This window comes from Mustela lutreola, chromosome 15, assembly GCF_030435805.1.
Source record: "Mustela lutreola isolate mMusLut2 chromosome 15, mMusLut2.pri, whole genome shotgun sequence".
NCBI classification, from domain to species: Eukaryota; Metazoa; Chordata; class Mammalia; order Carnivora; family Mustelidae; genus Mustela; species Mustela lutreola.
The window spans coordinates 14542937-14555365 of NC_081304.1; the positions used below are offsets into that span (position 1 = coordinate 14542937).

At 53.6% G+C, this 12429-nt stretch overlaps 1 protein-coding gene across 2 annotated transcripts in view; it reads left to right on the plus strand.

The window, feature by feature from the left end:
* The window catches only part of ERN1 (endoplasmic reticulum to nucleus signaling 1), a 77209-nt gene extending 66154 nt beyond the window's left edge, over window positions 1-11055 (plus strand). For both annotated transcript variants that reach the window (XM_059150204.1, XM_059150205.1), the window contains 7 exons: window positions 142-241; window positions 520-719; window positions 1158-1305; window positions 2933-3060; window positions 5307-5430; window positions 5865-5932; window positions 6455-11055. In XM_059150204.1, coding sequence (XP_059006187.1) covers window positions 142-241; window positions 520-719; window positions 1158-1305; window positions 2933-3060; window positions 5307-5430; window positions 5865-5932; window positions 6455-6667 — 981 coding nt within the window. In that variant the 3' untranslated portion in view covers window positions 6668-11055. The remainder of the gene's footprint in view (window positions 1-141; window positions 242-519; window positions 720-1157; window positions 1306-2932; window positions 3061-5306; window positions 5431-5864; window positions 5933-6454) is intronic.
* The last annotated feature ends 1374 nt before the right edge of the window (window positions 11056-12429 follow it).

Consider the following 12429-nt stretch of genomic DNA (forward strand, 5'->3'; position numbering starts at 1 on the left):
TCTAAACAAAATTAAATCACTGGAATGAAAAAAAGAATGTATTGTGGGGGGGGGGGGTGTCAGGGGAAGGGGGTTGGGTTGGTTTGGGGCTGTCCCTGCAGAGGGGCTGTGTGCATGACCTCGGCCTCGTGTCTCTTGCAGTACGTGGAGCAGAAGGACTTTGCCCACCTCGGCTTGGAGCCCATCACCCTGCTGCAGCAGACCACCTCGGGCCTGGCGCATCTGCACTCCCTCAACATTGGTGAGACGCTTCCCTTTCCCAGGCTGCGCCCCTGCTGGGGGAGGGGCAGGCTGGCGGCTGCAGGCGTGGTCCCTCCCTCTGCTGAGAATCTGTGCTTTATCGCTGGTATGCACATGGCGAGGTTTGGTGGCCTTCTGACAATAAGAGTTCAAAGAGGACTCTCACAGTTGCAGGCTAGAACCCTTAGAGGTGGCAGCAGGCTTACTGGGAATCTGAGAGGGTGCACTCCCTGACATTACTCGTGGTGAGTGTGGGACTGATCTGGAGCGTTCTGTTAGTTCACAGAGACCTGAAGCCCCACAACATTCTCCTCTCCATGCCCAACGCACATGGCAGGATCAAGGCCATGATTTCGGACTTCGGCCTGTGCAAGAAGCTAGCTGTAGGCAGGCACAGTTTCAGCCGCCGCTCCGGAGTGCCGGGCACGGAAGGCTGGATCGCCCCAGAGATGCTGAGCGAAGACTGCAAGGACAACCCTGTGAGTCCCGGGCGCAGCTCTCGGCCTCCTGCCTCTTCAAGAGACACAGCCCCTGAATTCAAGGCTTGGGGACTGTGGCACATGGAGAATGATGTTTGTCAAAGAGCTTCTATGTGAACAGCATGCTGCTGGCACTTGCCATATGGTCCTGTTCAGACGAATGGAAGGGCAGTGGCTCTCCCCCCACTCCCGTACTTTTCTAATCACTTCCTGCCCCTGCACCTCGGCTCTAGAGCCTACGTTTCCTGCTGTGAAGGCCAACATGCCCGCAGCCCTTGCCGGGGGCCAGCAGGGCCCTGGGCGCTTCGAATATGCTACTCAAGTCTCCCCGGGCCCCTTCAGGGTGGGTGAAGCAGCAGTAATACTCCTGTCCTCACTGCTGCAGAGTGAGGAGGATAATTCTCCAGAAGGCTTCTCACCCCCTCCGTCTCTCTTCAGACCTACACGGTGGACATCTTCTCTGCGGGCTGTGTCTTTTACTACGTGATATCGGAGGGCAGCCACCCTTTTGGCAAGTCCCTGCAGCGGCAGGCCAACATCCTCCTGGGAGCCTACAGCCTGGACTGCCTGCACCCTGAGAAGCACGGTGAGCGGGCCGCAGGGCAGGAGGGGTCGGGAGCCACCCCAGCTGCCCAGATAGACTCTGTGGGCCTCCGGGAATTGAGGACGCTTTCCCAAGCTGGTGGAAGGTTGGCTAGGTTGGCTTAGAGCACCTCTTCCTAAGGCCGGCAACTCTGAGGCTCCTTCAAGCCCCTCGATGTCCTGGGAAAGACCTCCTCTGGGGACCTCTGTCTTCTTGCTTGTGACCTGTGAGGGTTAAATAACCTGAGGTCCCTTCCTGCATAAACATTCAGGAAAACAAATAGTCCCTGCTTCATAAACTTTGCGTGTGCAGGCCAGTGGTCAGTGGGTGCAATCTGGACTCGGACAGACAGGCTGAGTCTTGCTCTCTGGGTGCAGGGGCAACAAGCCTTCCTTGCCAACTTCAGGGTTTCCTGTGTTGTAACTGACCCATAACACCCAGTGCCACCTCTAAATTAAAACTGGGGCACCTGAGTGGCTCCGTTGGTTAACCATCTTAATTTCAGCTCAGGTTACGATCTCAGGATTATGAGACTGAGCCCCACATTGGGCTCCACACTCAGTGCAGAGTCTGCTGGGGATTCTCTCTCTCCAGCCCCCTTTGAGCCTCCCCCTGCTCACATGCGCATGCTTGCTCACTCTCTCTCAAATACATAAAATCTTAAAAAAAAAAAAAAAAAAAAAAAAATCAAGGGTGCCTGGGTGGCTCAGTGGGTTGAGCCTCTGCTTTCAGCTTGGGTCATGATCTCAGGGTCCTGGGATTGAGTCCCACTTTGGGCTCTCTGCTTGGCGGGGGCCTGCTCTCTCTCTGCCTGCCTCTCTGCCTACTTGTGATCTCTCTCTGTGAAATAAATAAATAAAATCTTTTTTAAAAAAAATCAAAACTATTGCTTCTCGGCCTTTTGGCTAAGATCATGTGTAAAAGAAATCAAAATTAATTTTCTGTTTTGCTCATGGATTAATTTTCCTTATTCCCTATAGAAACAATAGGTTAGCATGAAGACCCCAATTCCATTAACACAGTGAGGAGTCCCTGCTGTTAATACCTTTGTATATCTTATTCCAGTCATCTAATTAGACAGGTGTGTGTCCTTGTGTAAAACATGGAGGTAAATCGTCCATGCCGTTGAGTCCCTCTCCATGTTGATCAGTGTTCAATGGGGCATCATGTTCAGAGCATGGCCTGGGACCCTGAGGCATTCCCAGAGCCTCCACTAGTGGGTATTTCCTGTTACTCTTTTTCCCAGATCTCATGGTGAGAACTCCCTGTATTGGCCAAAGTTTGTGCATGTTCTTTTTTTTTTTTCTTTAAGATTTTATTTATTTACTTGACAGAGATCACAAGTAGGCAGAGAGGCAGGCAGAGAGGAGGAAGCAGGCTCCCTGCTGAGCAGAGAGCCCAATGCAGGATTCAATCCCAGGACCCTGGGATCATGACCCGAGCCGAAGACAGAGGCTTTAACCCACTGAGCCTCCCAGGCTTCCCGTGTGCACGTTCTTAAACCATTTCTGCAATGAGCTCCCGTCGGTAGAATCTTGAATCAAAAGGCACGCGTGCTGTTAAGGTTCGGGTATTTCACTGTGACCGTGGCCGGGGACAGTGACGACTTGCTTGTCTTCCTCCTTTGTAGAAGACGTCATTGCCCGGGAATTAATAGAGAACATGATCGCCATGGAGCCTCAGAAGCGCCCGTCCGCGAAACATGTGCTGAAGCACCCGTTCTTCTGGAGCCTGGAGAAGCAGCTGCAGTTCTTCCAGGTCAGCCTCTTGGGTTTGGGGTTTGGGGGTATTTTTTTAATCAGAAGCCTTCATTTAACTTTTCCCAGATTTTAAAAAATATGGCAAAAGACAATGAAACAAATGACTCCTAATCCCATAACCAAGAGAGAACCATGGTTGATATTTTAACATACTTTCTTCATACAGATAAAAGTGTGTTAGGGTCAAACTGTATGTACAATTTTGTGTCCTTTTTTTCCTCAGCACCTAATATTTTGATACAATATTTTATTATGTATTTTTTTAAATTTTATTTATTTATTTGACTGACAGAGGTCATAAGTAGGCAGAGAGGCAGGCAGAGAGAGAGAGGGGGAAGCAGGCTCCCCGCTGAGCAGAGAGCCCCATGCGGGGCTCGATCTGAGGACCCTGGGATCATGACCTGAGCTGAAGGCAGAGGCTTAACCCACTGAGCCACCCAGGTGCCCCTAATAGTAGTATGTTATTAATATATTTAATGTAGTATATTAGCATCCAATTTTTTTCATCTTAAAGTTCTAAAAAAAATTTTTTTTTAATTCTAAAATTTTAACTACTCTTGTACTCAGTCCTGTGGATGTGCCGTAATTTAAAAACCTTATGTTGCGGGAACTTACAAATACACACAAAAATGGAGGAAATACGATCATGCACTTCCCTTTTCCCGTCTGCCAGCTCCAGCAATTATTAACTGAACCTCTGCACTCTTCTCGAATCTTCACCACAGATTACTGTGCAGGAACTCTTAGGCATTATATAATTTCATTCAAGTCTCCAAAATCTAAACATTTACTTACACTGGATTCTTTCTACCTTCTTTTACCTAATCTTTGCCCACATCTCTTTTTGCTTACGGTGGATTCTGAGACGCATACTCAGAGGATGGGTAGAGCTGAGCTCCACCGGTGTTTTGGCCGTTTTAAGACTTTGTGGTGTTGCCCGCCTAGTGGCTTTTGTGGAAAGGAAACGGGTTTCTCATTCTCCCTGGGGTCAGTTCAGCAGAGCTCATCCAGATACATCATACCCAGTGCACCCGCCCTGGAAGGCAGGCCCCCAGGGGCAGTGTGGTCTGGGTCAGAGTGAAGCTTGGGTCTAGGAGTGACCGTCACCCTGAACCCTCAGTCCGAGTAGAGCCTTACCTCCCAACATGGAAGCTCCCTGAGACCAGGAGTGGTTGATTTCTGGTTCGTGGCAGGTGCTTAGTAGGTATTTGAATGGATTGAGAAGGGGAGGCTTTCGTGCCATTTCCCAGGGCAGCAGTGGGCATGGACAACATTAGGATTGTTCATTAGGGTCGTAATACTACAGTTAGGAGGTCAGGTGTCCTCCAGGGGCTTCTGGAAACTAGTCAGGTTCCTTTGGTGATGACAAGATGTAGAACAGGAGTAAAGCTCACACAAAGGGACCTCCAGCCCGCTGTGGGTTAGGATTTAAAGTCTTCATTTTTCCAAGTCCCCTATCTTGTGACCACACCTGCCTCCCCCCGTATAGCTGTCCCGGCTTTGCGGCAGAAGTCTGTGTCTGCAGGGCGTCCGGGGTGAGCAGCTAACCCGTCCAGGGCTTTCCTCTAGCTACTGCAAGTCTGAGTCAGCCAGTCTAGCCTCACCTTCGTCAAAGAAAGAAAAGACTATGGCCAGTGAGTTTGTGCCACGTTAACACGTGTGGGACCCATCGCTCGGTTTTCTCGGCTGCTGGAGCTCGAGCTCAGACATGGGGCAGGGTTTGAGGCCAGGGCAGGGCCTCCAGAGCCCACACTCTCGTCAGCAACTTTCTCCCTCTAGAAGAGGGCTTCATCTGTCATTTCTGTTTGTACGAGGGGCTCTGACCAGCTGTGGATGTGAGCGTGTCCCGTTTCCTTGCGTAGACGGAAAAGCCCAAGATGCAGAGCAGAACTGAGCTGTTGTTGTTCACTGATGAACAGTCAGTTGATTGCATCTCGCCTCCGTGTGAGAGACAGTAGGCGTGCACAGGGGTGAGACACGGGTGTGGCATTTGGGTTTGTGGAGAGGTGCGACACGTCCCCCTGTCACAGAAGTGGTCTATGTGGGTCTCTCCCCAGTGAGCCACAGACAGGGCTGCTCACAGGGGAGAGGGTGACAGATCGGGAGGGACTGAGGCACAGTGCTGCTGGTGCCGGGGACCGAGGCTTATGTGGCAGTGACCATTCTGTGCGTGAGTGTGTCGCTTCTCCAGCCTCCCGTTCTCCACACACTGATCATCGCCTGCTTCCCTTGTCGCCCTCGCAGGACGTGAGTGACCGAATAGAAAAGGAGTCCCTGGACGGCCCGATAGTGAAGCAGCTGGAGCGAGGCGGGAGAGCTGTGGTGAAGATGGACTGGAGAGAGAACATCACCGTCCCCCTGCAGACAGGTGACCACACTGAAGCCCCCGCCGCGCCAGTCGGCGGAAACGTTTCCAGAGCAGCAGCCGTTTCTAAGAAGTGAATGTGGAGCTGGCGGCTCCGGGCGGTTTGGGCTCCAGATGTCACAGGGTTGAGGCTTTCGTGGGTGTGTCCTCTGGGGTTCATTACACAGATGTGGGTTTCATTTTGTCTCTTCACGTGACAGAGACAGTGACAGGTGCTATGCTCTGAATGGTTATTTGTGCTCGTGGGTATGACCCGGAGGTAGAATTCAGCCTTGCACTGCCCTGGTCAGGCTCTTTCTGGGGGACACATTCCTGTCAGCCACGAGCATGGCGTAGTTCTGTCGTGTTTCAGTCTGATCGCTTGGTCCCCAGGAGCCCCGGGAATTTTCCTCTTTAGACATGGGTTCGTCATATGGCATTCCTGGTTTCTTCCCTAGATCTGCGGAAATTCAGGACCTATAAAGGCGGCTCCGTCCGAGACCTCCTCCGAGCCATGAGAAACAAGGTAAGCGGCGTGAACCCCCGGCGGGCCCGGCGACGGGTCCAGCCACCTTCCGCCTTTCTGTTCTCTGTGGGTCCTTCCCCTCCTACTAGAATTCTGACCTCGCAGGGCCAACTCGTTCCCTTAGACAGGTTTGCTCTTCTGCGATGTTGAGATGTGAGTAGTTCCGTTCTGGCAAGCTGGCTGTCTGATGCTGGTGTCGTCTGTGGTCTCTGCTGACCTGTGTGTGCCCTGTTCCTGCCTGAGACAGCACAGTATAAACCCCCTCGATGGCCACCGGGCTGCTCCAGCAGGGAAGCTTGTCCCTGCCTCCCCAGCCCTGGGCCTGACTCGGCTCTGAGGCGTCCTCCTGAGAGAGGGAGAGCAGGGAAGGTAGGCAGACGGACCGCTGAGTACCTGCGCCTTTCTCCCCGACAGAGAACCAACTAACATTCTGTCTTCCTTGACTCTCGAGAGGATCTTTTACTGGTGTTTCCTGGGCTTTCCAGCTGCTAACCTCCATGTGTGTGTCCGTCCTGTTTGCAGAAGCACCACTACCGGGAGCTCCCCGCGGAGGTGCGGGAGACGCTGGGCTCCCTCCCCGACGACTTCGTGCGCTACTTCACGTCCCGCTTCCCCCACCTCCTCTCCCACACCTACCGGGCCATGGAGCCGTGCAGCCACGAGCGGCTCTTCCAGCCCTACTACTTCCACGAGCCCCCAGAGCCCTGGCCTCCAGTGACTGCAGACACCCCTTGAGCCGGGGTGACCGTCCGTTCTGGTGGCCCCAGGTGTGACTGTGGCCTGGTCTCTGCAAGTCCGAGCCGGACGCCTCTCCGCTTAGCAGGGAGACCAGGCTCCCAAAACAAGTGCCTTGAGCTGCCCACTCCGCGTCCAGCAGAGGAAGACGCCGACCCCAGGAGGTGGGAACCGCGACCCCTTCTGACCTGTAGGGAGCTGGGAAGATGTTGGCCACGAAACCTTTCCAGTTGGGGTCCTCGGCCGAGGAGGGCCCATCCCAGACGCAGTGGCAGAAGCATCCTCCGCCTTCTCCTGGACGCACTGGCTTCAGACCTACAGTTTATTTTTTAAACTTCCTGTTTGGTGTCAGCCCGTGGGCCTGTAAGGAAGAGAGGGGAGGCCGTCCTGCGTTTTGCCTCCGCGCGGGGGCAGGAGCACCTCTCTCCTCGACCAGCGAGGCTGAGGGACACGAAATGGAGCCTCTGCTCTAAGTGGGGCTCCAGAGGGGAGGGGCGCTGGGGAGGAGGAAGTCGTTCAGAGGGCGTCGTTCCTGGGGATCGGAGATGCCTCACTCATCGCGAACGCGTCCGGAGTTCCCCAGGTCGCTAGAGCCAGTGTTCCTTGGGGGCAGCGAGGGTCCTGAGTGTGAGGCACCGCGTTGGGGCAGGTGAGCGCCGCCCACTGGAAGACGAGGCCGTGTCTGCTGATCTCTTAGACACGAAGAGGTTACTCTGTCCTGAGTCCACAGTAGTCTAGTGCCTTGGTGGCCTTTGGTGGATTGGGGGGATGTCTAGGAGCATGTGGGGGCAAGGTGATAAGTTGCCCCATCAAGAAGAGCAGCACCCAGGCAGGAACGGGCCTTTGGGACCAGAGAGGAGAAGGCCACATGCGACACTCATGGCCACCCTGGGGGGGAGTCCTGGGCCAGCATGTGGGCAATGAGGCGCTCTGTCCCTGGACAGGAGGACGGGCCGGGGGGTCGGGAGCAGAGGTTGGAGTCACCACGAGCTTCGTGGGCAGGCTTTTGTGTTTCTCTTGGCAGATTTTAATAACTTTATACTTTGATCATACTGTAGAATGCTATGTTAGCAGAAGTAAGCTGAACTTGAAGCTTACTCGTGAAGAAGATAAATGCAAGATGCATAATACACTCTCTGTTCTGTGTAGTACCAAAAGCCTCCATCCCCTCCGGAAAGAGAGCTCACGTTCCGAACGTGCTCTGATGCTGAAGAGTAAAGCAGTATAGCAAGGCTGTCCGCATCCCTTAAACAACTTGAAAGTAATATTCCCTCAATTATGTCAATACCATCTTTTTGGCTAAAATTAGTAGAGTTTTTGACTTTAGTCTCAGTCCAAACTTGCTGTCTTTTCTTTACCAAGAGCCTTAGCGGTTCAGTGTGATCAGGGTACAGTGTGACGATGTCCCCCGTGTCCTTTGTCCAGCCGGGTCAGTGGGTCCTCGCCCTTCGTTCGGTGCCGGCGAGCTCCGAGACCCTGCTCAGGATCAAGGATGTTGCTGACGGACCGAGCGCGCACCGTTCCTTCTGGGAGCTGCTTCCTGATGGCGGGTTGGGCTGGGAGCCACTCATCAGAAGCTCTCCTGTGTCTTCGTAGAATTCAGTTCCCTTCCTTTCATAGTGACCGGACTTACTTTTTTCTTAAGTTCCCGTTATCCTCCACCTGCTGTTACCCTCACTCCTCACTGGTTACCCCGCCTAGACCTGGGAGCCCTGGGGCTGGGGGCGCGCATCGTGCTGCGGCTTCTGCCACGGCACCCACGGTTCAGGAACACAGCCAGATGGCTGTCCTCCCCCCACTCTGCTGCATCTGCGCTGTTGTCCCTGAGGATCTGCGGTCACTTTGCTGCCGGGCCTGAGTGTGATCCCTGCTCGCCTCCGCCGCCCCAGGCAGTCAGGTGCAGGAGGTGCCCCAAGTGGTGGGCTGGCTGTGGGCTCTGTGCTGCTTCCGTCGCGTGGCTGAACAGTGTCCTTGGGGGGGCCGGGGAGCCAGTCCCGGCTGGCTGCCCAGGGTTTGGGTCCGCTCCCTGTTTGGGCCCAGCTTGTGTTTAGAACAACTGTTTTTTAAATGCCCTTTCTACTTCTCACCTTTGTTTCTAACCACGCACCTTCTCAAACTCGTGTATTCGATGTATTTGACTTTGAGTACTTGCAGGGTGAGCCAGGCCAGATCCTGGGGGCTGGGGACGCAGAGGTGAACGAGACAGACAAAACCTCTGCTTTTGTGAGAGCGTGGAGGGAGCGACACAGCAAATAGTAAGGATCAGGGCTCCGGGAAGAGCCGTTCTCCACTTTGAGGAACCTGGTCCCTCCTCAACCCCTAAGGTGGCTTGAAGAGGTGTCCTGTGGCCCCGTCATCATGGAAACAGCTCGGGCATCCTCTGCTGCATCTCGCCCTCGTCTCCAGAATCCTGGTCTCCTGTTGTGCTCTGCACCATTGCTAGAACAGGGTTCTGCAGCCTTGTGTGTCCTGTCACAGCAGAGCTGGTGGATCTTAAGCACAATTCCAGGAAGGCTGTTAACTTCTTGGAAGTGCGCGGTCTTCATTTTTACAGCAGCATCTAGTCACCTCTGTTGGGAATCCCAGGGCCGCTCTCCTTCAGCCTGGTGTTGAAGCCTGTGTTGAACCGGTCTTCAGTGCACCTGCCAGAATTTCTCTTGTTGTTTCTCAAGTCTTTTTACCCACAGTTGAGCAAGAGCCCACATGTCCCTGGGCGTCAGAGCACTTGCACTTTGGGGGAATCACTGGCGTCTGCGGTGAGTCACTAAACCATCTAGTGGCGGATCTAAAACCCTGGATGCAGGGGGGGCTCTCCCTCTCCCTCTCTGTCCGTGCCATAGTTGTCCCAGACGCCTTTCAGTGAGACCTCACTCCGACTTGTGACACGGTGGTCAGTGGGCCCAGCAAAGGATTTTCTTTCTCCCGACTCTAGAAGGAAGGCCTTGTTCAGAGTCAACTTTTGGTTAAGTTTTGTGTGATCTGTTTCCCATTGCGGTTCTTTCTCCCTACAGTGAGAGACGCGTTGGCCGCTGATGTGAGCTCTCGCAGATGTAGGGGAGCCTCTGGGTTGTAGGCCTTTCTCTTCTTGGCCGCTGTCTCTCCAGAAGTTGGACTCTGGCCGGGTTTGGGTTTCCTGAGTCTGCTCTCACTCTCCTGCTCTGTGTATTGGGTCCTCAGCCTGGAGGTCCTGGCAGGAGGTAGGCTGGTTCACCTGCTCCTGCCTTCTGTGCCACGAGAGCCGGGAGAGAGAGCGCGGCGCCCCTGTGAAGAGCCTCCTTACGTTCTCTTTAGCCTTCTCTCTGCTCATTTAGTATCTGAACTCCCTTTTCTTCATGTATCCCAGTGTCTCTTCCTTGCTCACTCCTTCACCATCCTGGCGTAGTCCTTGTAACTGAGTCTGGCCTGGCCTTGGCCTTTCTCCTAGAAGAAAGTCGCTGGGTGTCCCATAGAGATGAGCCAAAGTTCCGCCATCCAAGGTTGGACCATGATCTTTTAAACCAAAGTGTCTCCTCATCCTCTACTTTGTTTTCTTGATGAAGCAGTGATTTCTGCTGCGAGTAGCCCTGGTTCTGGTTGCTTGTATCTGCGCGTGAATCCTTTCTGTATTCCTTGGCCAACCACCAAGAAGGCATCTGCAGTGAGCCTCCCCCTGGGGCAGCCTTAAGGTCCACTTCCGGCCCAAGTCCCCGCCCCTCTCGCCTCCCCCTGTGATCTGTGTGCGTCTGGCGGGTCCAGTGTTCCTTTTCAGTATCCCAAAAGCTGTGACGGGGGCGTCCCCACTTACCTAGGAAGCATTACCCGTCAACCAGGCGGCATTCTCAAATGCAAACCTTACGTAGTGTTCTTTTTGCGATGACCTATTTATTTAACCTATTTATATTTATTTAATTTTTACTCTGACGTGTATCCAGCTATAATTGCACTTGCTTCTAAAGCACATCAGATTTGTTTTGGACAACACACCCCTGACCATTCTAAAACTGGAAAAGGAAAAGTTATACTGGATCCTTCCAAGGGATGGACGCCTCACAGTAGTTTTATCATTAAAGGGTGAGAAATTTGGTCAGGGTTCAAGTTTTCTCTTTTAAGTGATTTTTTTAAAAAATTCTGTGCCATCGTGTCTTCTCCGTGAACGGTTGTTTAATGGGTATGTGTTAATTGTGCGATAGAATTCTCTCTGTGAACCTACAATCCTCTTTTTAGCTTTATATTTTATAAACTGCCAGATTGTACAATTTTTATGTGTATTTTTAAAGCTTGATGTGAGGGTAATTATCTAAGTTACACAGCCTATTTTTGTACCTCCTGTACAGTTTTATAATTCTGCTGATTGATGAAGGCGTCTTGTGTGGCGCCCCCCACAAATAAAGGTAGTTTTAGACCTGGAAGTCGGCTTCATCTCCGTGAGGACTTGACGCCCGCTCTCAAACAAGGGGTCATTCCCGGCAGTCCTCCTGGCCGTAGGGGCATGGGCGGTGAAGGTGAGCAGCTGACTCGGGGTAGGGAGGCTGCGGTTGCCCGCTGGTGTCCGCGGCGCGGTCCAGGGGGCTGGAACATCCTCCTTGGTGGCCGCGAGAAAAGGTTCTTTGAAACCCTGCAGGGAGTCCCCAAAAGTATTGGTTCAGGCTGAATTCCAGGAAGCTGGCCTGGTTGGGTTGGGACTGAAATGCCCCATGGTGAGAATGAGACTCCAGGCCGAGTTTGGGGGGTGTACAGTGAGGAGGACCGAGGAGCCCATAATGGGGTTAAAACTGCTTTAGTAACTCGGCCTGCGCAGCACTGGGAGAGCCGTGACCTGGTGTGTCAGGGGCACCTGATCCGTTTACCCACAAGCCTAAGGATGAGCCCAGTGGCCGGTCTGGGCGGAACTAGAATCCCACCAGCCTGCTTCTTCCTTTCCATCTGGTGAAAAAGCCGAGGACGTTCCTCTCTCTTGCATGGCAGGAAGGGACCACTCACGAGGCCCAGGGACCGGCTCCTTCCCCTCTGCTGGCCACTGCCCAATCCCTCCGGCCCAATCCCTCCGGCCAGGCCAGGTCCCAGGAGCACGCCTGGGAATTAGGGATGGGCCCTCTGAAGTTCGGATCCCGGAACCCCCCGGATGGGCCCAAACCCGAGGGAGCAGGAGGGCCTGCAGGAGTCTGTTGACGCCCACTCGCTGCCTCCTGCCACTCGATGGCAATGCAGAACCAGCTCTTGGAGTCCCCAGGGAGCTGCGAAGCCAGAGCAGGGGCTGCATTTGGAATGGGTCCAGGCCAAGGAGGGAGCCTGCTGGTAGCACCCTCAGCTGTGTCTAAGAACAGAGACGCTCGCGGGTCCTTGGGAGGGAGGCCAGCAGGTGGTCGAGACACTGACATGGCCAGGGCCGTGGTTCCGGGCCACTGAGGCAGCGTTCGCTGCTTGGATGCTGAGTCAGTGTTGGACTGCAAAGAGGGTGCTTTTTTGGATACATTTCATCAGGTAAATGCGTACATATACCAACAGCGTTTCATCAGCAAAGGCACCGACTCTTACTCCATTATTTGTCCCATCTCTCATTTGTGCTGGGTGCGTGCCTGAGCTACAAGAGCTCATGAAAAGAGCCAACAACAGCCCCACCAGTCTGCCCTTCCCACTGGGCCAGGCGCTGTGCCTGACCTTATTCCTCTCCCCCTGCAGACCAGCATTTTCCTTCAGATCAAAAATGTAATCTTTTACTTCAGTGAGGCACTGACTGGACCCTTTACCAAGACCAAAGATCAGGTGATGACCTTGTATCTGAG